The 27,078-nt window shown below is 33.5% G+C and overlaps 1 protein-coding gene across 2 annotated transcripts in view; it reads left to right on the top strand.

Annotated features, from left to right (window-relative positions):
• The window catches only part of SLC30A9 (solute carrier family 30 member 9), a 67,379-nt gene that overhangs the window by 22,975 nt on the left and 17,326 nt on the right, over positions 1-27,078 (top strand). For both annotated transcript variants that reach the window (XM_031942594.1, XM_023506035.2), the window contains 11 exons: positions 1,213-1,305; positions 2,061-2,143; positions 3,649-3,707; positions 5,090-5,157; positions 9,630-9,732; positions 14,105-14,160; positions 16,309-16,444; positions 18,461-18,500; positions 19,106-19,177; positions 19,667-19,774; positions 25,580-25,745. In XM_031942594.1, the coding sequence (XP_031798454.1) occupies positions 1,213-1,305; positions 2,061-2,143; positions 3,649-3,707; positions 5,090-5,157; positions 9,630-9,732; positions 14,105-14,160; positions 16,309-16,444; positions 18,461-18,500; positions 19,106-19,177; positions 19,667-19,774; positions 25,580-25,745 (984 nt within the window). The remainder of the gene's footprint in view (positions 1-1,212; positions 1,306-2,060; positions 2,144-3,648; positions 3,708-5,089; positions 5,158-9,629; positions 9,733-14,104; positions 14,161-16,308; positions 16,445-18,460; positions 18,501-19,105; positions 19,178-19,666; positions 19,775-25,579; positions 25,746-27,078) is intronic.

A 27,078-nucleotide genomic window follows, 5' to 3' on the forward strand; every position in this document is an offset into this window, starting at 1 on the left:
ATCTCCTAACCTCAGTATCTGTAACCTTATGAGAAGTCCTTTTTTCCTATATAAGTTAAGGTACTTCCTTAAATATTCAGTGTACAAGGAATAGCTAAGATGGGATAAATTATTCTCCATTACTTAATAAAATCATGAATACCTTTCATTTAAACAGTTTATGCTTTTTTAAAAGCAATATATTTTATTTCATTGTATCTTCCCCCAAATCCTGGAAGTTAGATAAAATAGATATTTTACATATTTTATAAAGATAATCAGTACTCATTGATCCAGACATAGAATGCCTCCTATGAAAGGAAATAAAAATTATGTCTTGAAAATTGTCACTGTATTAATCTCACCTGAGATTTAACTTTAAGAAAAGTGGGATTTGCATTTGGTCTGTTAATACAAATAATTTACCTTAGATTACATAATGGATTAGTAATAAAACCAGAAGACTTCTTATTTTTGATATCTAATCTTTACCCTAAAACAAGATATGTGTTGGTATTATGATGAATCATTGTTTTCTTGATTAAATGTAATAATCATCCAAGTTCATTAAAATGAAGATCTTTGTGAAGCAACCATAGTAATTTGACTTTATATTTTTTTCTTTACTGTTAAAAATGTCCTTACAATACAGTGCCACATTATGGTGGCAGCCAGTTATTTTAGTGGTTATTTATTTTTAATGATAATTTTGTACAAAAACTTAAAAACTTTTGTTGTTTACTATGAACAAGAAATATTTCCTTGCATGAACAAAGCATGTTTTTTTTGGCAATTTTACATCTATGATTGTGTAGAATATTGGAATATTAGTCTGCAGAGCTATTGTAAACCTTAATTGAATTCTTATTAGAAAGATGGTACTTCAATATTCATTCTCTTTCTATTTCTCAAATTTTTCATTCAGATACCTTTTTATCACATTTATTATGGTTATGATTATATTTAAAATAAAAGTTTTGGTATAGGATCTGAGTCTGCACAAACTCAACTCTTATTTTATTGTTTTCACTAATCATAAACTCTATTCAAATATTTTGCTTAGAGTCTTTCTTGCTCTTTTTAGTTGAAAATATCTTGTTTAAATTTATCCTCCAAAGATATACATATCTGTAATTAATATAATTGATTTTCTGTACTCTAAATAAATACCTTTCTTATTTATTAATTACATTACCTTTAAAAAAAGTCCTGCTTGTTTCTTCTTTCTAACAGTGATCTGGAACAGTTGCGAAAGATCAGACAAAGAAGTCCCCATGAAGATACAGAATCCTTTACTGTCTACTTGAGATCAGATGTAGAGGCCAAGTAAGAGCATATTTCTCTTCAAAAACAAACACCAACAGATACTTTATTTGGGTTATACCTTGCTGTTGATACATTACTTAAGTCTTTTATTGTTTCACTGTGGCATGGAGCTAATCCTGGGATCTTGAAAAGCTATTCTAGTAGAGCGCAAGCTCCAGTTGAGCTTTCTAAATTGGAAAGAGCCATAAGAACCTGCTTGGCTACATATTATCATCCAAGAATCAGCTAAGTTCCTTTCAGAAGGTTACTTATCTTAACTTAGATCATTAGATGACAAATTTTTTTCAGCTAAAGCAGTTTATGAATACTGCTTAGTAAAACTTTAAGGCATTGTAATCTACAATAGAGGAGAGAGAGCTAATAAGCCGAGATCATAATTCTTTTGAAATGTTAAAAACATCATTATTGAGAAAAATTAATGAGACAAGTTGAATTAAAAAAAGATTTATAATGAAACACTTTTTTTTTGCCATAGAAATTTTTTCTAGTCTTTTTGCAAATGAATTTTGAAGTCTAGTGTTCCCATTTAAAATAATATGATTATTATAATATTAGAATAATAATGTTAGAAAAAATTTTTAGAATTCAGGTTTGAATTTATTTTTATTCTATAGATTTAGTTTAGGAAAATTCCTTGTTCTTTAATTTCTGAAATGACAATGTATTATTAGATATTCAAATTGATTCCTTAAATTTTATTGTGTATAGTAGAAATGTTACAACTTGTTGACTGTTGTGTGTATTTATGTGTTTAGGGCTTTGGAGGTTTGGGGAAGTTCTGAGGCTCTTGCTAGAGAGAGAAAACTGCGTAAGGAAGCAGAGAGAGAATATAGAGAGAGTAAGTATATTCATTTGGAAACTGAATTAATATTAAAGTATCTTATGGACAGGGATCATCTCATGTCTCTTTTGAAGAAAAACATATGCTTGTGTTCAGAAAGTTATATATTATTATTTTTGATTAGTTGATATTGATTCAGTTTTAGAACCACTCGGGTGAAGAAACCTTTTTACAGGTGAGGAAACCAAAATGTTTGGTTTCAATAATTTGTGCAAAGCAAATCTGTGTTCCAGCTTAGAATAAATGTAGTAGTCACTTCCTTAGAGGAAGACCATCACTTGGGGAACTGAAAATACAATTAATTCCCAAGAAAAACATTACAGCAGAAATTTTTCCCTAATCATGGGAAATATTTATCATAAAGTCTTTTTTTTTGGTCTTTTAGTAACCATTTAGAAAGTGTTACTCTCAAGAAAAAGTTAATGTGCTGCAGTTAATTCTTATTGAATTGCATATACATAATAGTCTTTACAACTAGAGGTGAATGTCTTCAACTTTAGTTGATTCTCCAAAATGAACAGGGCAATTTATGATTTGTCTTATACCCATTTTAAAAGATACAAAAAACTCTTGTATTTCATAGTTAACTTTTTAAATTGCTTTTTTTCCCTAGTGTTTGTGAAGACAATGAAAAAAAATCAGTGAACTAGATATTTTAAATATTTCTTCTTTTCTTCTTATTGAAGACATGTCTAGTAAGGAAGCCAAAAGTACAATGGAATGTGCTTTGTAACTGTACAACAGCAAAATTGCTAAATTCCTAAGGGATGTTAAAATGATAATTCTTAAAGTCTTAAAACATTGAAATAATCTAGGTTTTTTAAAAGTTAAAATTATATTTCAATACGAAAGTTTGCTATTGGTGTATGTCTGTTATCTCTTATTGCAGTAATATTTTACTTTGTAATATTAGTTGAATGCTGTTCTATCAGAAAATTCAGGCATCATCTATTTTGTGCCTACTGTAAAGCAGAGCATTTTGTTTAATATTAAACAGTTATAGAAATGAATAAGCTTTGATCTTGGCTTCATAGAAGTATAGAGGAGATAAGATACATACAAGTATTAAAATAATAATCTTGTAAGTGGATACATAAGAAGCATGCTAACAATATTCAGTTACAATATATTGAAAAATCTGAAATTAGGAAGATTGTTTCTGTTTGGGGTGTCAAGGAAGGCAGATGGCATTGTATCTGAATCTTGAGGAATGTGTAGAATTTCAGGTATAGATATCGCATTCTCCCTGCTAGATTCTAAACTCTTCAGAGGCAGCAAGCACTATGTCCCTTCCAACACACACACACACACACACACACACACACACACACACACACACACACTGCTCTATATTTATTAGATGAATCAAAAAATTCATTATAGTGTATAATCAGTTTCTAAGCACTAATTATGAATGTCTTAAATTGAAAATAAATATTAGTCTAAAATACATAGAGTGAGAGAATTTAAGAGAAAAAATATTTTTCTAATTTTTTTCAAAGGGTTGTTTAGGAATCAAAAGATACTACAAGAGTATAAAGACTTCCTGGGACATACAAAGGTAAGGAGCTATTCATTGTAATGTAAATTTGTTACATATAGAATAGTTTTAGCATTAATTTAATTTGCCTTCAAATAATGAAATTCCATTGTGTCTGAAGGAGCTGAAACAGAAGTAGAACCGTGAAACTCTTTAGGGAATTAGTAAGAATTCAAAAATGCTATAAATCCCGTTGAAGAAAGGGGTAGAGGGTCCAGGACATAGTAACAGGACAACAGCAGTGTCGGTTTGTTTTTTAAATGAATGCATTGGGAGTTATTAGAGTCTAGTTTCCATTTTAATGTTGTAATTACTAAAGAAAGAGGACTCAAAATATTTAATGTGACCTTACAGATAAGTTTAAAACAGCAAATAAAGAAAAATAGCCTGAAACACAGATGACACTAGATAGAAGAGAATTTTAAGGCTATATTATCTATAAATTATGAAATGAATGCTAAAGGAGAATTGCCTTGTTAGAATCGTTGTTGTTATTGCTTGTGTTGCTAGAGCAGCTCTCTTAAAAGGTGTCTAGCTTCTTGCCACTGGCTGGTTGGAAGGCAAGTGTGCTTGAGGCCCCTTTCAGAATTCTGATTAATCCTTGTGTTGTTTTTGAGTTCTTTCAGTTGTGTCTGCCTCTAGCTGACTCCTTTGGGATTTTCTCGGCAGAGATATTGAAATGGTTTACCATTTTCTTCTCCAGTTCATTTTTATGTTGAGGAAACTGAGGCAGACAGGGTTAGTGACTTGTTCGGGGTCATACAACTGATCAGTGTCTGAAGCCAGATATGAACTCAGGTCTCCTGGGTTCTATGCCCAAAGCTTTATCCACTGTGCCACCTAGCTGCCCTAATTCTCACAAAGGTGAGAGAGAGGTGCATGAAGGTCAAACCTCCTTCCAAACCCAGAGGATTAAATGAACTTGTCACACTGAATTATCCTTTACCTTGTGAGCCAATGCCACTGGAAACCTAAAAATAAAGGAAATCTTAAATATGTTCTAGTCTCATGAAAAACCTCTCAGAGCGGCCTTTTCTTATGCATGGAGCATTTTTTTTAGGAACTTAAAAAGTTGTTAAGGAAAGTTGTTTTAAAGTATCTAGATTTTATTAACTGTCAGTTCTGTGTGGATTATGTTGAATCATTCTTAAAAAGTTAATCTTCTTTAGGATGAATTTAATAAAAGTTTTCAAGCTGTCCATGGACCAGAATTCATTTACTTAATTTCACCTGGATTATTTTTAAGATGAAGATGTTAGAAAAAGTGAAAGAAAACTATGCAAGTAAATATGTCAGATACAGAGTATTTTAGTTCATCATTATGAATTAAATGGAGACTTTTCTGGATTCTTAAAACTGTGACTGTTTATATTTACAATTTGTCTCATTGCTTTCTTTTTCAGCCACGGTCTGGAAAAGCATCGGTGTTTCTTAAAGGACCAGGAAAGGTGGTGATGGTTGCTATTTGTATGTAAGTTTGCAAAAGTAAACCTTTTAAAGATAGACTATGTATTATTTTGAATCTGTACATCCTACACCTGAATATATAGTTTACCACTTGGCAATTAGGAAAGTAGTTATTTTTCCCATATTTATTTTAAAAGGAAGTTGATTTGAGACTGATTATAATTACCAGGATGAAGTATGTGGCTCTGTATATATGTGTCTGTTATTGTGGAATGCTATCTGACTGTACTTTCTTAGTTGTTTATTAAAGATGATATATAGAAATTCATTTTCACTCATTTCATATATTATACTACTAAAGTAACTAAGAGCTATGTTAATTGACCCTGAGAATATCTGTGTATGTCTTGTATTTCTGGGTAATCTTTTTCCTGCTTGCCATGGAGGGATAGGATGACAGTAACACATCTTATATTTTCAGCCCTTTTCTTTTGTCTTCCTTTTCCTGTTATCACCATTTGTACTGACTATTAATACCCTCAACAAAGGAGATAAGGGTGAGGAGAGTTCCATTTGAAGGATGAAACTCAGATAATGGCCAGTTTTAATAGTATAATATTTAATTTTTTTTTGAATGTATAATAGAAGATAGTTCTACCAGATACCTTGTTTGGGGGGGGAGAGGGGGGAAGAGAGGGAAGGGAATTAAGATTATTTCATTTCCTTACTCGCTGCTACCTGATTTTCTTTTTTCTTTCTCCACTAGGCAGAGACCTGCCTGGAGTTTGAGTTTTTGGGGTTGAGGCAAGGAGAAAGGATAGTAGGATCAATATTCTCCAATGATACTCAAGAAAAAGAGAGTTTATAATTACACCAGTTGAAGAACTAGAGAACTGTATCTTCCCTCTAGAGCACTTCTTCCTGTCTTTGAATCTTTTACTCTGCTCTCAGCTTTAGTCTGGGATGTTCTCTCCAGTGATGTCAGTGACAACTGACTGCTTCTCCATTCTGTACTGCCCTTATCCACATCCTTTCCTAAGTTTTTGCTCACTATCCCAGGAGCCTGCTGTAATTTTAATTGTGATCATAAGAATATCAGTGGAGTGTGTGAATTATTATTTATCCCTCACTCTTTATCACAAGACTACCCTATATTTTTCTATCATATTTTTCTTTGATGACATTCTTTAGTCCTTTATTAGTTTTGATTTGTAATGTATTGTAGCTTGCACATCCCTCAGGTGCTTCTCCATTGATCTAACTTTTACTTCGAGATGCAAGTTTTCTATAATTGTACAACGTAAGTGGTAGAGTATTCTGCCAAAAACATGATCCTTTTTATAATAGGGAGGAGATTGTGATCCTTAAAGGAGCTTCACAGTTTCCCAGAGGCAGTCTAGCTTGCCTTCCTCTGGCTGGTTAGTTGTGGACTCCATTTTCCATTTGCATTGCATTGTTTATAGATGTAGATGCTGATGGGTTGTAATGTCCAGGCTAGCTTTCTGGAGGATCTCTGGACGGGCCTTGATCTTAAGAGGAGAGCCACCATGAGGCTGGTCAAAAATGGAGTCCAGAGTCTGGAGTCTGAAGTCTGTGTGTCTGTATCTGAGACTCTCCTGTATCTGTGACTGAGACTCCTCTGTGTCTCCTTCATATCTGAGAGACTGTCACTTCCCAGTCCTCTCAGCCCTTAAATACCTCAGTATGATTACATCACTACAGCAACTGAGCATGGGCCAACTGTCACCATCACATGACCATATTACACTAAGTATATGCCAACTAGAGTGATTACATCATTACATTACATTAAGTATGTTTAACTAGAGAATCATTATCCCATCAATCACACTGAGTAGGTGCTTAACTGTAAGCACCCAGCTGTCCTTGATTCAAGTATACCTGTCCAGGGCCAGCTCTCTACAGCGGGTGACATAGATAATGAGAAGATACTGATGGATATGGTCTGTCCATTGTCCACCTAGTCTATGTCATCATCTGCACAATAAGCATTTTTTATCTACCAGAGTTTTCTTGTGTGAATAGGTAAGCCTACATACTCTTTCAAGGAGGAATCCAATGTATCAAAGATCTCACTTTTGTTCCTTAAGTATATTGAGATTATGATCTGGACAAGGATAGCATTTTTTACCGTAAGCCCTTTGGAATTGCCTTACATTGGCAGATATTTATAATGGGCATTGGAATATTTGAGATTATGAAATGTGCTGTGAATTGATATTTCTTGCTGCCTTTAGACACGTGATAAATTAATTTCACCAACTCCTTTATTTTGACATTCTAGGGAGCACCGATGAACTAGTTAACTGTGAATCCTAATACTAGTTTTGTTTATAGTGAGAATATCATGGCTCTTCAGCGTCATTTTTACCACTAGCATGCCTACCTGTTTGTCTTTGGTCAAAAACACCTCACATTTAGAAATACACCAGCTGCCAAGCTAAGTTAATAGACAGTCTAAGAATCTGCTGTGTGATTCTTAGCACCTTCTGTTCCCCTTTCTGCCACTTTTCCATAGTCACTGCAGAAGCAGAGGAGGCTGCGAAGCATCAGGGAAGATTTGTCATTTTCTTTTGTTTTCTCCATTGCTGTAACCGAAGTAATTTCTTCCTGGTGGTAATCTCTTCATACTAGGCTTGTTCTCAAAATGCATGTTTATTTAAAGTAGGAGAGAGATTTTTGAGATTGTGTTCTGCTTGATTTAGCTTTTGGAACTTTGGTTAATCTAATCTCCCTATCCCTGATGTGGAGCCATTGGAACAGAACCTTTTTTTTTTTTTTTTTTTAAATAATAGCTATTTATTTTCAAAATACATGTAAAGTTTTCAACATTCACTCTTGCAAAACCTTGTGTTCCAAATTTTTTCTTCTTCCCTTCCCCCTTCCTTAGACAACAGATAATCCAGTATAGGTTCCAGTATAGGAAATATACATATTTCCACTAGAATAGAACTTTTTGAAGAACTTTATTATATAATAAAGTTTTGCTATAATTTCATTTACCAAGCCAACTCAGGAGCTCTCATGTTTGTGTCTTCTATTATCCCCAGTCTTTTTCTTTTTCTTTTTTTCTTTGACAAATGAACTAAAAGTATCCTAATTCAGTTATTGTACTTTTACCGCAGAGTCACTTATCACCAGGGTCTTATCCTTTTCATTCTCATTTTGATGCTTGCCCATGTCTCTTAAACGCATCTTCAGAGGGTTCTGAGAATTTACTTCCTCCTTTGCCAGACAATGAAAGGTGGTCGCTTCTTATTCGGAATAAATCAGAAGTCCTATGCCTGAATTACAGTCCATAATAATATTAATGATCATAATAGCATCTGTATGGTACTTGAAGAATTTTTATGTACTTGATATATATTCTTTCCCGATTTTCACAACCATCTTGTGAGGGAGGAATCTCCATTCTGGAGATCAGGAAGCTGAGGAAGACAAAGGTAGAATGACTTGCCCAGGCTCAAAGGGACTTGACTTCAGGCTCCTGCCCTTCCCCCTGTACCTCCTAGAGGAGTTGGAGGCACATATGGGTAACCTTCCTAGAAGATGGGGACAGTAGAATCAGGAGCAAGAGGGAAACCTATCATAGAACAGGAGATTAAGACTTGGAGAGAGGAGCAACTGGCCAGCACTCACACAGCCAGGGAGGGCCTGATCCAACCTGTGGCTTGCACTGTCTCAGGAACAACCCAAGAGCCCGGGGGATAGAGTGGTGAGGATCCCACTTCCAAATCCAAAGATACCCCAGAGCTCCCATAAAGACCTGGCCTCTGGTGTGAGGATGGCAGCCCAGCCACTCACTGGTTTCAGTCCTGCCACCTTTCAGTTGTCTCTGACTCTGTGAGCCCGTTGAAGGCTTTCTGGGCCCAGATTGGTCTCAGGAAGAAGGGGAAGGCATCCTGGCTCCAGGTCCAGCACTCGGGGCATAATGGTGACTAATTTGGTTGTTTCCAAATTAGGACAGGACCTCAGTTTTAGGGGGAGCCATTAGTTTCTGCCAGAGATGTTTGTGGTCCTGCCTTGGGGCCCCGGCCCAAGAACCTTCCTGGCTTAGCTTCAGGCCTGATTTCCACTTGCTAACCAAGCTTCAGTTGTCCTTGTCTAGAGCACACCTAGTTCTGTCTTTTCCTGTTCAAATAGTTCCTTTGCTTAAGGTCTGTCTTCATTGGGACCTTCCAAGGACTCTGGAACACTAAACTTTTTCCCAGATGAGATCTCCTATTCAGTCAGACTGACTTCCCCCTATTTCACACCACTTTCTATGTCTTGTCTAGACAGACAACCCAGCACACAAAATGCATTTAGCCCTGTGCCTCATATAATAAACATCCTTAATTTGTGTGTTCAAATGATCTGGAAATCATATTTTTAAAAAGTAGTAAATTGGAGGTTAAATCTTAATTCATTTACTCTGTATGAAACAATAGCATAGAGTTTTATTGGGGTTACTTACATCTTTTGATAACAATTTTACCAATACCATGACAACTAGAGTTTTCTTTTCTGTCTTAGAAACGGCTTGAACTTTATCTTTAAATTGCTTGCTTGGATTTATACGGGTTCTGCAAGTATGTTCTCAGAAGCTATACATTCATTATCTGATACATGCAACCAGGTGAGAGATTTTAGACTTTTACTGTTCATAAAACAAACTTTTCTTAGGTATCTTGTTGAATGCTAATACATTTACAGGTGAGGTGATTTCTTGACTTAGTTGGTGGGATAGATTGGAAAGTATGTTCACTTTGACTCAGTGACAGAAGGGAAGAGAATGAATAGAGTTGCTAAAGTTGATTTTATAGTTCTGTTGTGGTACACAACATTCTAAAGTACTTTTAAGCAAAGTCCCAGAGGAACTCTCCTACTATAGAAAAAGGGCCATTCTATGTTGTAATGATCTCCCTGATACTTTAATCAGTAACATAATGCCTGTCTTTCAGATATTTGGAAAATCTGAATATATAATTAACATATCCACACTTATGAAGAATATTGACTTTGTGATTTGAATCATCTTTACTTTTGTAACTTTTGTGGACAGAAAAGATATGTGTGTGTGTATATATATATATATATATTAAAATGTATCCTTCTGACTCAAATTCACTTAAATTGAAATGCCTCATTTTAAAAAATTAGAGTAGGAGATCTTTGTTTTCTTTCACAGCATGACTTTTATGGAAATGTTTTGCATAACCTCACATATAGTTTCTTACTGGGGGTTGAGGGTGGGATTAAGGGAGAGAATCTGGAACTCAAAAGTTTTAGAAACAAATATAAAACAATGTTTTAAATGTAACTGGGAAAAATGTTAAAATAAAAAAAACCTAAATGCCTCAGTCCCCAAAACTAAAGTATCCATTTATCTTTAGGTATTAAATCTAACTTTTTTTTTCTCACAAGTGTACAATTTCAGATGATCAGATACCTGAAAATTGTTTCCTTCACAGTTTTTAAAGCCTTTTGAGATTTGTAAAACATTGGTCTCCTAACAGCCCTGTGAGGAAGCTAGTGTATATATCAGTAACATTTTACTGCCTTGGAAATTTTTAAGATTATGCTTTTCAAAAGAAAAACATACAACCTCAGTTCAGAATTAAATTTCACAATTGGCCTAATGAAGTTCATTATTAATTATTGTTCATTGAAAAGTGAAGTTCTTGGCATATGGATGAATTTTGCATTTTTTTGGGGGGGCTTTTTTTCTGAGGCATTTGAGGTTAAGTGACTTGCCCAGGATCACACAGTTAGGAAGTGTTAAGTGTCTGAGGCTACATCTTCCTGACTTAGGGGCTTGTGCTCTATCTACTTATGCCACCTAGCTGCCCCCATATTTTCTAGAATTTTATAATTATTTTCATTCAGCATATGCAATTAAACATCTATATGGATGTAGCTTTGTGTGATGGGCTCTGAAGGAGATATAAAAAACTTTCATGCTTTTACTCTCAGTAGAGCTTTTGATCTAGTTGAAAGGACAAAACAAACGCTTGAAAAGTAAAAAAAAAAAAAATTCAAGATAATAAAACAATGCAAGATAGTAGAACTAATACAATAAGATAGCATATAATTAAATGGTAGATGAATGGTATGTGGCTTGGTAATGGCCAGAGGAAGTTTTTTTGGAGAGAAATGAGAAGTCAGCCAAATATTAAGGAATATAAGTCAGATTTTTAGTTTTTGCACTCATCTAAAATCTTATCTTCATGAAATAAAAAGCTTTTATATGAAAAGTGTTTTAATTATAAGCTTTTGATTTTGTGGACTTTAATTTACTTTTTAAAGTTTCTGTTAACTTAGCATTTTGTGTTTAAAAGGGCTGGATTAATAATAACAATATTTTAAAATTCTTTCTTAAGTCCCTGATTGTTTGCTTTTCCAGTGGGAAAATCTAAAGAAAATAAAAAGCACAACTCCTTCCTGCTATGGAAGAACATGTAGTCTTACTGTAAAAACAACTTCATAATTAGGAGTACCTGAAACAAGTGTAGAAAAGTTCAAAATTACATACGATCAGTTGTATATATGTCAGTCTATATACATATAGGCTGAGGGAATTTATAAAAGGTAGAGGAGTATTAACTCAAATTGAGGCAAGTGTATCATTCAAAAAAAATTTTTTAGAAGAGATGTCTTTCTAGAAAAATAAAGTTAAAATTTAGTAACACTTCAAGTTAACATACAAATTTAACACTTTCATTTAAAAAGTCAGTCAAATCTTATAGAATTAGACAAAATTTTCATAGTTTAGATGAAAAAAAAGATAGCTAGGCAGAATTACCATGGAATTGAATAGAGACTTAGAGCAAGAAGGATATAGGGGACTTAGCCATCTAGATAATTGGTATAAAATGACAGCTATCAGTAATGTCTGGTACTATATTGTATTTAAAAAAATGAGAAAAATAGACCAGTGAAACAATTGAAGTCTAGAAGTAGATGTGGTTATATTTTTATATTTAATAAATGCTATTGTGAAAAATGGATAGCAGTATGAAGAGGAGTAAATTTAAATACGTATTTCACAATATCCAGCACAGCAGCTCCAAGATTAATAATGAATTAAGTTTTTAAAATATGGAATCCTTATGCTTATCCCAAATATGGAAGGAGATGTAAATTCTTGACTATTGAATTAATAAAAGAAATAATCCTCAGAGACAAAGTTGATAATAAAAGCCTTTTCTCCACTTAGAGGCAATAAAACAAATACAGGCAACAAAATGAATTGAATATTCAACATAAATGATGGGTGAAAGCTTGATTTTTAAAAGTTTTCAGAGAACCACTTACAAAATCCAATCCTCTAGTACTGGGTAATGGATAAATGATCAACAATTTTAAACAGAAATTTGAAAAATACAGCTAGTAGCTAAATATTTGAAAAAAAAAATAAATTATTACCAAGTAAATATAGAAAAAAAATTCAAAATATCCTTTCATACCCATTAACAAAGATAAAGTTAAAACTAATTGGCAACTCTCAAGAGATAAGATATATCACACTTATATGAACAAATTGGTCCTACTTTTTTATAGTATACAACAATAGCCATATGTCAAGAATAATTCCACTCTTGGAAATATTCCTAAGGAAATAATGAAAGAAAAAGATATTTGTGGAAAAATAATTATAATTTATTTACAGTAATGAAAAATAACAAAGAATTCAAGTGCCTAACATAGTAAAGCAGTGTTTCACACAGTATCACTTCACCTGGCTTAGAAAATTCAGCCAAGAGAACCTGAGAATAGACAAAAAGAAAAAGCAGCTAAAACTAAAGATGACAAAAATTATTGGAATGAAATTTCTGCATTCATAAAAAAATTTCTCATAATCCTCTTTCACTGTTAGTTGATAGATAATTCTAACAGTCCCAGTTCTTTGGTTTCAAAGCCCATGGTGAATTAGAAGAGAGATTCAGGAAAAAGCATGTCTATAAAAAGGAGAAGATAGAGAAACTATTAAAAAACAGAAAAAAAGTATATGTGCATCAATTTGTGTCAAATTATCTAGCATCTTTGGGGCATTGTGTATTATAAAATTTAGCACATCTAATGATGTCCTAAATCTCAGGTATCAGACTTGGAATTGCTGCCACTGCCCACACCAGACTAAAATGTAATTTGGAAATATTTAACAAGTAAAAATGTAATAGAACATAGATAATATTACTATGGAATTCTGGAAGTCATAATATGCCTGGAGAGATTCTTATGTATACTTTAGTGGTCCTTATTTCTTTTTAATTTTTTTTAGTATTTTATTTTTCCAAATACATGCTAGAGTTTTCAACATTCACCTTTGTAAAACCTTGTGTTTCAAATTTTTCTCCCTCTCCACTTTCCCCCTCCCCAAGCCAGCAGGCAATCTGATAGAGGTTAATATGTGCAGTTCTTCTAAACATCTTCTATATTTGTCATGCTGTGCAAAAAAGATCAGATCAAAAGGGAAAAAAACAAGAGAAAGGAAAAAAAAAAAACAAGCAAGCAAACAACAATAGGTTAAAATACTCTGCTTTGATCCACGTTCAGTCTCCATAGTTCTCTCTTTGGATGTGGATGGCTCTTTCCATCACAAGTCTGTTGGAATTGAGCAGTTTCCATTTCTATTTGAATTTGATAACCCTAACCATTCACCAAGCTTCTGTTTGGTACCTACACCATGCCAAGCACTGAGCCTAAGCAGTGGGGACAGAGACAAACATTTCAGTGATAGAATATTTCTAGGAATCCATGGAAATGTGTATGCTTTTAAAAACTCATCTAAAATAGTTAAAAATTTGAAGATTTGAAAACCCTTTTGAAGGTTTTCAAGAAGGTTACATTAAGTGTTTTTCTCTGGTGTTGAAGTATATTTAAGAATAGTAGTTATTGCTGTTTCCTTTATTGTTTCTTAATGATTTTCATCATGTAAATGATAGAAAGAAAGAATTATTTGGAAACAGTGCAGAATCATGCTAATGTTTTTCTTCTTTGTTTTATAGGCTTTATTAGCATTAGGCATCTCTCAGTCTGTTCGAACACCAGATCCTAGACATCCGTAAGTACATTGTCTTGGTTTTTCTTTTCCTTTTGGGGTAATTAATCATTTAAGATGAGTGACTACTTCAAATGATTTCTGTGGTTAACATGCCCTTACTTAGGCTTATACCTTAGATAATCTTTTTCAACTCTTTATTTTCTTAAATAATGCTATAATTTTAGGGGACTAGGTGATACAGTGGATAGAATGCTAGGCCTAGAGTCAGGAAAACTCATCTTCCTGAATTCAAATTTGGCCTCAACATTTACTGTCTAATGGTGGGCAAGTCATTTAACACTACTTGCCTCAGTTTCCTAATCTGTAAAAATAAGTGAGAGAAGGAAGTGGCAGTATTTTTACCAAGAAAACCCCAAGTGGAATCTTGAAGAATTGGGCATGACTTATAAATGACTTCCGTTGTATGGAATTAATAAGGGCAAGGCACATTTTTTACTCTCCTTGTCTTTGTCATCTTCATATTTGAAAATCGGTAAAACCCATGTTTCACACCGAACCTCATTTTTATGGTAAGATTTAGATTTTGCAGTAGTAGTGTGTCAGAGCTAATAGAACTTATCAGTATGAAAAAAATGTTACTTCCCCCAAACCATTTATTTTGCTGATGTCATATAGAATGCACATTGTTTCGATTTAAAATTTCTTTCTTTTCCTGAGTCCTTAAGTGTGTATTTTGGTTCTGTCACTGTATCATTAATAATTCAGTGTAACAGTTATATTTTAATTCCACTTGTATGATAATATAAACATTTTAAATGATGTGGATACATAATATTTTTTAAAAAATGTACACTTAGATTTTGTATACAACTTAACAAAAATACATTATAGTTTACACATCTCTTCTTTTTGTCCATAAAGGCAGAACACTACTCTTCTTTTCCTAAGCTCTGGCCAGCTTGTGACTAAAAGTTTCAAATTTGTATCCAAATTAATTCTCTAGATGTCCTGATGCTATATGTTCCATGTATTGCATTGTTCTGCCGGTTAAATGATGTCGCAGCACTTTGCAACAACACAGTGTTTAGTACAGAGAAGAAAAGTGGTTTGATTTTTTTGTAGGAAGATACAGCATGTATTTGGACATTGTTTTGTAGAGGTTAGATTTAGTCGGCTTAGCTTTAGAAGGCTAAATCAAGAGCAGGTGAATGGGGATAAGAGAATTAGATTTTGATGTAGAGAAAAATTATTTCCCTATTAGATCCAAGAGATGGTGGACATCCCCTTACTAGAAACCATTAAACAAAGTCAGTATGATCTTTTATAGGATAGTGTAGAAAGAATGTTTTTTGGGGTGTGTGTTGATTCATTTTTTCATTAAAGTTCTTCTAGATCTTAGGTTTTGTGCATCCAGAGGCCTTCATAAGTATGCATGAAGCAGTTTAAAGCTGGGATAAAAGTTTCCTCTCAGTAATAATTCAGAGAGCAGTTTTCATTAAAAGTTCTTGTTTAAATTTTCAGTCAAGATTTTCTTAAGACCTTGGGTATTGGAAGTGAGTTTTTTCAAGAAAAGAAATTTTGTTAATAACACATTTCTTTTGCTGCTGTAATCTGTCACTTCTTTTTTCTAATTATTCATGCATGCATTGTCCAAAAACGCTTTAAAAAAATTGGATGAAAAAATTAAAAAGAACTAGAAAATCTAAATTGAAGCTTATAAGCATAGCAATAGTGCTTGTGATTTGTTGAACTATACAGGATCAAATTAAAGGTGATATAAATCATAAACTGGCTGTTCATAAAGACTGAAGAATTCAGTTAGAAACTATATTGCACTTAAATGCTATCTGCTTATTAAACATCTAGATTAAATTAATTTTCTCAGCAGCTGTGGTATGTAATACATTAAAGTCATATAATTAAATCAAAATAGGTTGTATGGAAAAGGAATTAGAAAAACATCTAAATTAAATAGTGTACACTTTATTTTATGTATTTTCAGGAATTTGTAGTCACTTCTAGTTCCACTGTTATTTTTCTGATTAGTTGTGATTTTAGCAGTTTAATTTTAATGAGCTATCAAACTATGACAAATGTGCTGAGGCTTTTTTTCTTCTGCTTTTCCATTTTTATTGAGGTTTAAAAAATATGTATTAAAAGAAAGTTTTTTTCTTCTGTATTAACCATTCTCTTGTTCTGTTATTTTAGGTATGGTTTCTCAAATATGCGCTATATTTCCTCATTAATTAGTGGCGTTGGTATTTTTATGATGGGTGCAGGACTTTCTTGGTACCATGGAATCACAGGATTAATTCATCCGCAGCCTATCGAATCTTTTCTCTGGGTAATATGATCTGTTCTGGTTTTAGTCATATGAAATAGTGTTTTATTTAAGAAACTGTAAAAATACACTAGAACTTCCTTTTAGTGCTACAATTATTGAATAGGGCTCATGTGCCTAAAAGTGGTTACATTATATCAGAATTTTATAAATGTAGCTGTAGTTGAAAGGACATGTTCTGATGAATGAATCAAGAAATATTTATTAAATACTTACTGTATTCCAAATAATGAGCCAAACACTGGGGATATAATTAGAAAAAGAAAATAGTTCTTCTTTCGGAAAGATTAAAAGTTAGCCACAGAGTGAATGGCAAAGGTCAGGAACCTATGGGTGCATATATTTTTGTGTGCCCCATTAAAATGTAAAGTCTGTGAGAGTAGGGATTGTTTTGTTCTTTGTAGTTGAATCTCCAGGAATTGCTTAGCACAACACTGTTTGGCACGTAATAATAGACCCTTAATAAATGCTTTTGATTGATGTTCAAATCTGTATTGGTAAGTGTGAGCTTATGATACTTGAGTTTTGTTCATTTCATTTGTGATTATTTTCTCTTCAGAAAAAATAATGAAATATATATGTCATGTCTTGATTTTGAGAAATTTGGACTAATTTATAGATATTTTGTTCTTTTAGTATTTGTCTCATTGCATGATAAGTGTGATCTGTGGCATACGGAGTCAAAGAGGTACAATGACTAATTCAAAATTTGACCTTGAATAATTGGCTAATTGGTAAATAGAATGCAATTGGAGAACTAGACACCTGTTGTCTTTTTGGCAGATAAATTGTCCTTAAACATTTGGTGACCTAATTGAATTTGACTTTGTTTTAAATAATAATTAAATTTAAATAATAATTAAAATCCAGAAATATATACCAAGACTCTTTTTTTGTGAAAAGTAATATCTTCAAGTCCCTTGAAGACCTCTTCTCCCTTTATTGATTTCTGTAGTTTTACTTCCCTTATAGATTAGAAGGAAACACTATGGAACAGGATTATTGAGCCTTAGGGTAATTCCTTTCTACTTTTAACAAAAATTTAACAAACAACAGCACACTTTTCCATTCCTTATCTCTCTAATATTCACCTGTTTTTCATTTTCTGATTCCATTAATCATGGTAAAATGAGAAGACACAGAGAAAAGACCTTTCTGTATTTTTTCTTCCTTCTTACTGAGGACTGGCCTGGGTCTAGGACTCCAAATAGAATGTAGAAGAGGCTGCCATCTTTCTGCTTATTAGGTTGGCTTCTGGAGCCACCTAACAAGATCTGGGAGTTTGAAGGCTAACGTCTTCTTTCTCTGTGCTTTTGATATTCTTTTTCTTTGTCTTTTTCTTAGGGGTCTCTACATTTTAACCCTTTAAAATACTCATGCAAAGTGACCTGGAAATACTCCTGGATGTCAGGGTTATCTACTCTATCTCTTCAGCTGACCATGATCCACATTTTTTTTTTTTTTTTTTTTTTTTAAGTAGACAAGATACTTAAGGCATGGCATGTAGGACCTCTGCTAGAGCTGGAAGTTACTTTAAAGATCAGTTTTTCTAAGCCCCTCAAAAGTGAGACCTGGGGAGTTAAGGTGATAAGTAGTAAATGGCAAAACTAGAATTTTTGTCTAGGCACTTGAATATAGAAACACTTTGCATGTGCCACTGTCCCAGTTTGTTTTTGAGTAGATAAGTACCTATTTTATCTTCTATATAAACTTTTATGTCAAGCTTTCTGAATAAATTGAATTTGACAAGGCCAAAATTTTAAAGTTACCCTCTTGAAAAATTTTAAAATACAAATCAGATTTGTAATCAATTTTAAAAGCTTTGGTTTGAAGGGGATTTTTCCTTATTCAGGCAATGTATTATTCATAGTACTTAGTTGATTAGTTTTGTATGAAAACCTAAATAGTCTGTTGGAATTAAAATCTGTGTTTCATTTTTAGATTTTACAAAACTGGTAAAAGACTTATGATTGTTCACTGAAATATTTATTCTTTGCTCTAAAAATTTTTGTTTTCTAGGCTTACTGTATTTTAGCAGGATCATTGGTGTCTGAAGGAGGTATGCATTTTCACAAAATACATTGTTATTCCTACAAATTAATTACATATTTGGAAATTTTTTGCTCCTTGAGGTTCTGAGAATAGTTTTTCCAAACTTAGCCTTTGGTTACTATTTATTTGTATGATGCTGCATAATAAGCCCTTCTTTAAATATAGGGCCTCTTAAGGATATAAGAGATCTGAATGCCCGTTCTTCATTAAACTATAGTAATAATAGTAATAACAAAAATAATAGCTAACACTAATCTGCTTAGGACCCTATATCAATACACTAACGTGTAATAGTAGTAATAGTAGATTGAACATAAAAGAATAAAGGACTGATTAGATTGAAATGCTTTGCACAATTGTTAGTTAGGGAACAGTTTTGTAGCATAATTTTAAAAAGTCTCTTTAAAAAGCTTCAGCTGTATGACAACATCTGGTTCTTTGCCAAACAAAATTCTGTGTTCATTCATTATGTGCTAATCGTATTCACATGTTCCTTTTTTGGTCTTTGTGTGAAATCTCACTGCATTGTAAACTATCCTGTACTTAGATTTGTGGAACATATTTGTAGATTATAAGTATAGGCACATTTTACATGAATGTTTGTCTTTTCAGCAACTCTTCTTGTCGCTGTAAATGAACTTCGACGGAGTGCTCAAGCTAAAGGAATATCATTTTACAAATACGGTATGTTTCTTACAAAGTAGATCAGTTACTTCTTTATTCTTCTAATAGCTTAAAATAAGTTTATTAGTGTCTCTGTATTCCTTACAAAGGTATGCATAATAGTGTAGCCAACTATCATCTGTAAGTAAATAGACTTGTTTAAATTAAGCATTACAAATTTTGACATAAATCCTTTGCATTTTTCCCTATCTTTTGAGTATTTGTGGAAGTATTAGGAATTTTTGTTTTGTTCCCTTGTATCCCCGTGATTCTGAATAGTGCCTTGTACATAGTAGGTGCTTTATAAAATCTTGTAGAATTATAATTGTATAAGCCAATATTTACATTTAAACCAAAAGTCTTCTTACCCAATCTGGAGATTTCTGTGTATCTTTATAAATACGCTATTCCTATTTGTGCCTCAGTTTTTGAGTGTGTGTTTAGAATGCTATATCCAGTTAAGAATTTTGAAGGTTTCATTTTTGTTTTTCTCATTTTCACATGATTAAGTGGTACAGAGTCGTGATCCCAGCACAAATGTGGTACTATTGGAAGATGCTGCAGCAGTCTTAGGAGTGGCAATAGCAGCTACTTGTATGGGCCTAACTTCTTTAACAGGTAACTAATTTCCAAATTTAAAGATGATTTGGTTGAACAGCTTAAAAATATTTTCTAGTATATAAAAAGTTTTTAAGAGAATAGGATGATTTTATTACAGTTTACTAAACTACATTGTTGAAAGGCAGGGATTTTAACCTAGGGTCCATGGACTTTTTTTTTTTTTTTATAGCTTTTTATTTACAAGATATAGGCATAGGTAATTTTTCAGCATTGACAGTTGCAAAACCTTTTGTTCCAATTTTTCCCCTCCTTCCCCCCATCCTCTCCCCCAGATGGCAGGTTGACCAATACATGTTAAATATGTTAAAGTATATAAGTCAAATATAATATATGTATACATGTCCATACAGTTATTTTGCTATACAAAAAGTCATACTTTGAAATAGTGTACAATTAGCCTGTGAAGGAAATAAAAAATGCAGGTGGACAAAAACAGAGGGATTGGGAATTCTATGTAGTGGTTCATAGTCATCTCCCAGAGTTCTTTTGCTGGGTGTAGCTGGTTCAGTTCATTACTGCTCCATTGGAGCTGATTTGGTTCATCTCATTGCTGGAGATGGTCATGTCCATCAGAATTGATCATCATATAGTATTGTTGTTGGAGTATATAATGATCTCCTGGTTCTGCTCACTTCACCCAGCATCAGTTCATGTCAGTCTCCCCAGGCCTTTCTGAAATCATCCTGCTGGTCATTTCTTACAGAACAATAATATTCCATGGATTTATTTTTAAAGAATAGTTTTATAATTGTATTATTTTATGCATTTAATATCATTTTTCTGAGAAGTCCATATGAGTTTCTCTAAAAGGGTCCGTGACACACAAAAAAGTTAAGAATCCTAGACTTTATGGAATGAGGATACTGTTACTAGAGGATTTAGGATCTAGAATCTAGAATAGATTTAGGTAAATCAGTGTTAGACTTTCTGTAAAGCTGATTTTGTTTTCCTTTTCTTTGTATTATAAAATTATACGTATAAGCTCCCACACACACACACACCCCAAAACCCTTTAGTGATGGCAGGATTTAAGATGGTGACTGGATCTATGCATGTATTTATTAAAGCAGTGGTTTTGCTTCATTTATGGAACTTTGACAAAATTTTTCATTAACGAGGGATACCATGATGATTGTTATCTTGTCTCTGTTACTCCATTCTTTCACTCATTATCTCTTTCTTTTCTTTTCTTTTTTCTTTTATTTTTTCCTGAGGCAATTGGGGTTAAGTGACTTGCCCCCAGGGTCACACAACTAGGAGTGTTAAGTGTCTGAGGCCGGATCTGAACTCAGGTCCTCCTGACTTCAGGATCTTGATCACTCACTATATCTTGATATTAATAAATTTTTTTATGTCTGAGGACATCCTATATTCATGGGACATGAGGATAAGAACTATTGATCTGTAGTCATAGATCTTGAACCCTCATTCCTCTTCTCCAAGGACATAGTCATTACATTGACTATTCGAGTGAAATGCCACTGCTGCTATCAGTGGGCGCTGCCATCTCTAGTTCCTCTGCCCTCAAGTTCTCTGCTCATGAGGCCCTACGAGGTCCAACCCAACAACATTGTGCAAGCCAGGCTTCAGAGTATTCATTTTAATATTGCCTGACTTTATTTTATGATCTTGAGATAATCTAATTTGTTATTAAAATATTTATATTATTTTAAACAAAATATTGGTAGCTATGAATGCTAGCATATAGTAAACCTTTGATCTCATCCTTTGAATATGTTAAAAAAAAATACTTATTGCATCATTTATTGCTGAATAGGCGGCTAGTGTATACGTAGTACACTATGTACCTATTACACTGGATAGTACTGGGCATGGAGTCCAGAAGACCTGAGTAGTTCAAATCCTGCCTCTGACACTTAGTGGCCATATGACCCCAACACAGCTCACTTAATCTCTGTTAGCCTGAAAGCCCTTCTACTAGAGTTGACTTAGGAGCTCCAAATAAAACTGCAAATTCCTTAAAAAATATTCTTATCTGTAGTTTTTTAAATTACAGCTTATTAAAATTAGAAGGGAACTAATAAACTCTCTGATCTAACCTCATTCTATAGATGAGGAAATTGAGCCTTAAAGTGACTCCAGCTCTCAGCACGTAAGGCATTTAAAGAGGAAGCAGTGGAGCCAAGGGCTGGATCGAGGTTTTTTGACTTGAAATCTAGTGTTTTAAACAAAAAGCAGTCAGAATGACCAGCTGTTGAGAGCGAAGCTATAGCCTGTTACTGAGTGTGACAAGTCTGTGTTCTGGGGTGTTTTTTTCCTGTTGTTTGCCTCCTGGCTTCTTGGGCAAAATTCCACCTTCTTCCTATTCTCCTGTCCCTCTTGCTGTGATTAGCTGCAGTTGTGTGTATGCACACATGCATTGGGAGCATCTGTCTTGTCTGTGCATGGTTATTTGCCTGTTGTTGCCCTTTCTTTGTATTCTCAGCACATAGCGTAGTGCCTGGCACATAGTAGGCACCTAATAAGTCCTGGTTGATGTACTGATTATGTTGAAATTTTAATGTTGATGCACAGGATTTAGATGAACTAATGAGAAAGAAAAAAGCAGAACACCAAACCTAGATAGGTGTAGAGTACATATGTATAAAAGCATGTGCCTAGAGATCTACAGCTGGAAGAGACCCTCCTCCTCCCAAGAGCTTCAGAAAAGATTAGAGGAGAAGGAAAATGGAGAGGCTGTAGAGTTTTATAGCCATTAAGTGTTATTTTTCCTGGGAATTTATTCAAGTTAAATTTTAAGATTATTCTAAATGTATCCAGCTAGATTTTCATCATTTCCTTTTTCTTTTTTTAAACTTATACTTTAAGAATAGATATATATACATTTTCTTCAGTCTTCATATATGCCTGTTATTGCTTAGAAATATATCTCTTGCATTTCTAATTAGCTCTGTTCATGTCAAATTTTATTTTCTCTAGGAAATCAAAAAGTTCCTATTTGTGCTATTTTATCTTATATTCCTAAAACACCAGTTATCAATTGAAATAGTAGTTTAAGTGTGAATATTTAGTACCCCACAGTTACCAGATACAATTGAACTTTTTTATTGTATTTTTAGAAGTTATTGATAATTTTTATATTCCTTTCCTAATATGTTCTGTCAAGTAAAATATTTATTAAAGAATATTAATCTGTAAAGAACTATTGAGAGAATGAATACGTTATTAAATTCCCCAATAATTTTACTCATCCTCCTAATATTTAAAATAATGATCAGTTTCCTTAGGTTTGCTTTTCTTAAAAATAGCTGTATCTGAATTTTTCTGTGACAGTATATATATTAAAACACTTTTAATATTAAAATACTTTTGAAGTTTATTTAACTGTCTTCAGCATCTTGAGGATTGGTTTTTAATCCAAATTATCATTTAACCACAGTTTTTAAAAATCTCATAATTTATCTATGATGAACATTTTATACCTGACTTTTAACATAATTCTTTTTAGTCAAATATTTAAGAATTTTTCTTTGCTCTAGTAGTGTGATTATTTCACATAAATGACATTTTATAGATTAGCTTGCTGAAATAAAAAGAATGACATTTTCTAAAATTTAAAAACTGTTGCTAGCTCCTCTTGACATGACTTATGTAAAGGTATAGTCAATACTACAAGATAGGACATTGTCAGTGCTACAAGAGGGGTGGCAAAGGGCTTTGGGAGTTGACAGGAGGAACGGATCACTTCTGTCTTGAGAAGATCATGAAAGACCTCAAGGAGGGTGGTGTCCTTTTAACTGAGACTTGATTTTTAGCCGTGGGGAAGCATGGCCTGGCCTGGGGAGTGACTGAACTAAAGACACAGGATGGGAAAAATAGAAAAATATAAGTAAATAATGATTGTTGCAGGTTTCCTGGAATGCAAGATGGATACAGATCACTAAGAGCTAAAACTGGCAAATGGGTTCATCCAAATAGTAGAGATGCTATAGTTTGGATTGGAGTAGGCGAAAAGCTAGAGGCTGAGATGTGAGTTAAGAGGGATGTTTTGTTGCAGCAGGTTATGAAAAAGGGGGGTCACATCAGTCATTTTTCAGTTGTATTTAACTCATTGTGGCCCCCTTTGGGTCTTTCTTGGCAGAGGTGTTGCCAGAGTTCTGGGCTGGTTCCTTTTCCAGCTCATTTTACAGATGAGGAACTTGGCAAACAGGGTGAAGTGGCTTGTCCAGGGTCACAGTGAGGAAGAGTCTGAGGCCAGATTTGTTCTCAGGAAGAGCAGGCCTGGCCCCATATTCACTCTGCCCCTCAGTTGCTGGGGGGACGGGGAGGGGAGGCGGGAGAGGGAGGGGAAGGTCACTTCAGGAATCAAGAGGGAGATTTTAGAGCTGGAAGTGGGACAAGACCTCATGACTTTTTGGGTCCAAGGAGTCAAATAGAAGAGAAGGGTTTGATGGGGACACTGAATAAGAAGACAGATTCAGGATTGGACAGACTCCTTTGAGGGACAAAGATGTCTGAGGATGTCCTGTAAGCCATTGGAAAGGCAAATTTGGAGATTTAGGAATGAGGGATTAGACAAAGTTTGAGTTCCATCTTCATAGTTGTGAGAGTGAAATTTGTGAGAGTGAATGAAATGAGAGAAAGATGATGTGGAGAGATGGAGGCTTCTTGAAGGATTCCATTGAGTGGGAACAAGGAAGCAGTAAGTCTAAAGAGAAGTGGGAAGAAAAAAGTGAGAAGAGAACCAGTAGAATTTAGAAGTCAGGTTAGAAATAGACAATTCAGTATTGTCAAGAAGGATGAGGACTAAATACTATTCATAGATTTAATGTTCTGGGAGGTCAGTGATGAACTTTCATAAAGTGGCTTCAGAGTAGTGGCCAGCAGAAAAGAATTTAGAAGAGTTTAAGGTTATAAAGAAATGGCAAACTTCAGTATGGTTTTAGATAACTATGCAGCTTTACTTTTTAGTGCAATTGTACTAAATTTTAGAACTACTTTGAAAAAATCAATTATTAATAAAATAAATAAAGTGCATTTTCTTTCTTTCCGTCAAAAGAGTTAAATTTACAAGTAAGAATAATCTCAACTGATTTTCCCAGCCACAAAAATAATTTGTTAAATTTGTTTTAACAAATAAAAATGTCTTTATTGATGCTAGGGTTTTTTTTTTTGTTTGTTTTTTGTTTTTTAATATTACCCAAAATCCATAAATTGTAAAAGTAGTCATCATCTCATTTCTGGATTTTCTCATGATAATTTTGTTAGACTGCAAAGGAAGAAAAAACTATGTTGCTGATAAATATTCAAAGAAATTTTCACCTTCTTACTGTTGTTAATTTTTATATTGTTATTTTACCTGAAAGTGTTTTATAGCCATGATGCAAGAAATAGGCTGAAAATGATGCATTCTTATAACTCATTTTTGCAAAATTCTTGAAGTTATAGGAACCCCATTTAAATGAAATTATAACTTTTAGTGAATTTCATTAAAATAGTTTAGTTATCAGTAATCAGGTAATCAAAAATGAACTTAAAGTCACACAGTTTCCTGTAGCAGCTGTGCAATAGTGGAAAGATCCAGTTAGAAGACTTGGGTTCTGGTATTTACTAGACACACAATTTAAGCTCTTTGGCCCTCACTTTCCTCCTTTGTGAAATGAGAGCACCAACATTTATATCATCCCAGAGATATGAGGAAAGTGGTTTTATAGAACTTACTAAGGCACTTTTTAAGTTGTTTGGTCTTTTGTCCCTTACACTCCAGTAACGCATTGGAGAAATTTGACTATATAAGGTGATAAAAACTAAATTTACTAACTTCAAGTAAATTTTATTTAGGCAATCCACTCTTTGACAGCCTGGGTTCTTTAGGTGTGGGAACCTTATTGGGAGCAGTATCAATGTTTCTCATCTACACAAACACAGAAGCACTTTTAGGGCGATCAATCCAACCTGATCAGGTACAGCGGCTAACTGAACTATTGGAAAATGACCCAGCAGTAAGGTAAGAATTTTTTTTACTAAGACCAGTAAATTTTATATTTTTAAACAAAGTAAAAAATGGGGAAAATATATATGTATAAATTTGAACCACTAATTATTATATTTTCAAGGGAGATTATAGAACCTCATTACTAAGAGCTTTTAATAAAATTTTCTGAAACGGTTTAGGCACAACCTGGTTTGAAATCAGTTGAATGTGATAGATGATCCTTTAATCGTTTAAGAATCCTCCTTTTTTTCTATTCTGCATTTTTTAAATTAAGAAGTTTTTAGGTAGTAGAATGATAGAAGCTAGCAAAGCAGCTGACTGCACTCCATTTTAACATTTTAAGCAATTTAAATTTTGATCCAAACATTAAAAAAAAAATCTCCACAGAAGTCCTCATTGTGAAGAGCATGTCAATAGAACATGAATTCTAAGAGATTATTTTGGGCTGAAAAGGTTTAGGTCTTGTCCCAATAGTAGAATATATTTGGTAACTAAATGCTGAGGAATTTATCATCTACTAGTGGGTCACTAAATGATGTATTCTTGGGCATGGCAGCCCATGAAGTAGTCAAACAAACAAACAAGAAATGGTCCTGAGTTTTGTATGACCACCTATTCATCTGTAGTGATCTTGGCAGGGTAGTATGAATGGTGCCATTGGGTGATTAGAATCATATATGAATGTTAATTTTATTATTGGTGCATTAAATATTTATTGATAAGGAGGTGACTCGTCCACTGATCATGATCATTTAGTTGATATGCTGCTTCTAGAACTGTTCTGTATCATTATTTGTAAATGAAATCTGACAATATAAGATAATTGTAGGTATATGAAAGATTGGCTCACAGGTTCTCTTTAGGAAACAAGAGTTGTCAGATTGATTTCATCATGTATGCAAAGGTAATAAATAACATCATTTTGTGGAATACTTGCTCCTCTTGTCTTCCATTGCATATGCTGAGTATAGCAAAAATGTAAACAAACAAGTTGCATTATTACCGTAATGACAGCTTACTCAATAATACATTATTGGCTGTAAATTGGTTCAGCTGTTCAAGAAAACAATTTGAAAATGTGCAAAAAATGTTACTAAATTGTTCATACCTTTTATTCAGTGATCACACTACTGGTGGGATACCATTTCCATACAGCAGTATTTAAAATAAAGCATATGTAACAGCAGGGGAAAAAGGGGATGTCTATTCATTGGGAAATGGCTAAGGAAAAACTATGAATGTGAAGTGACTCAGAGTGGAGAAAGTCGAGCAGGCCAGTGTAGATAATGATGTAATGATGCTGACACCAAAAAGTAGTTGAGCTCAAGTGAACTGAACCGTTTTG

Source organism: Sarcophilus harrisii, chromosome 6 (assembly GCF_902635505.1).
Source record: "Sarcophilus harrisii chromosome 6, mSarHar1.11, whole genome shotgun sequence".
NCBI lineage: Eukaryota > Metazoa > Chordata > Mammalia > Dasyuromorphia > Dasyuridae > Sarcophilus > Sarcophilus harrisii.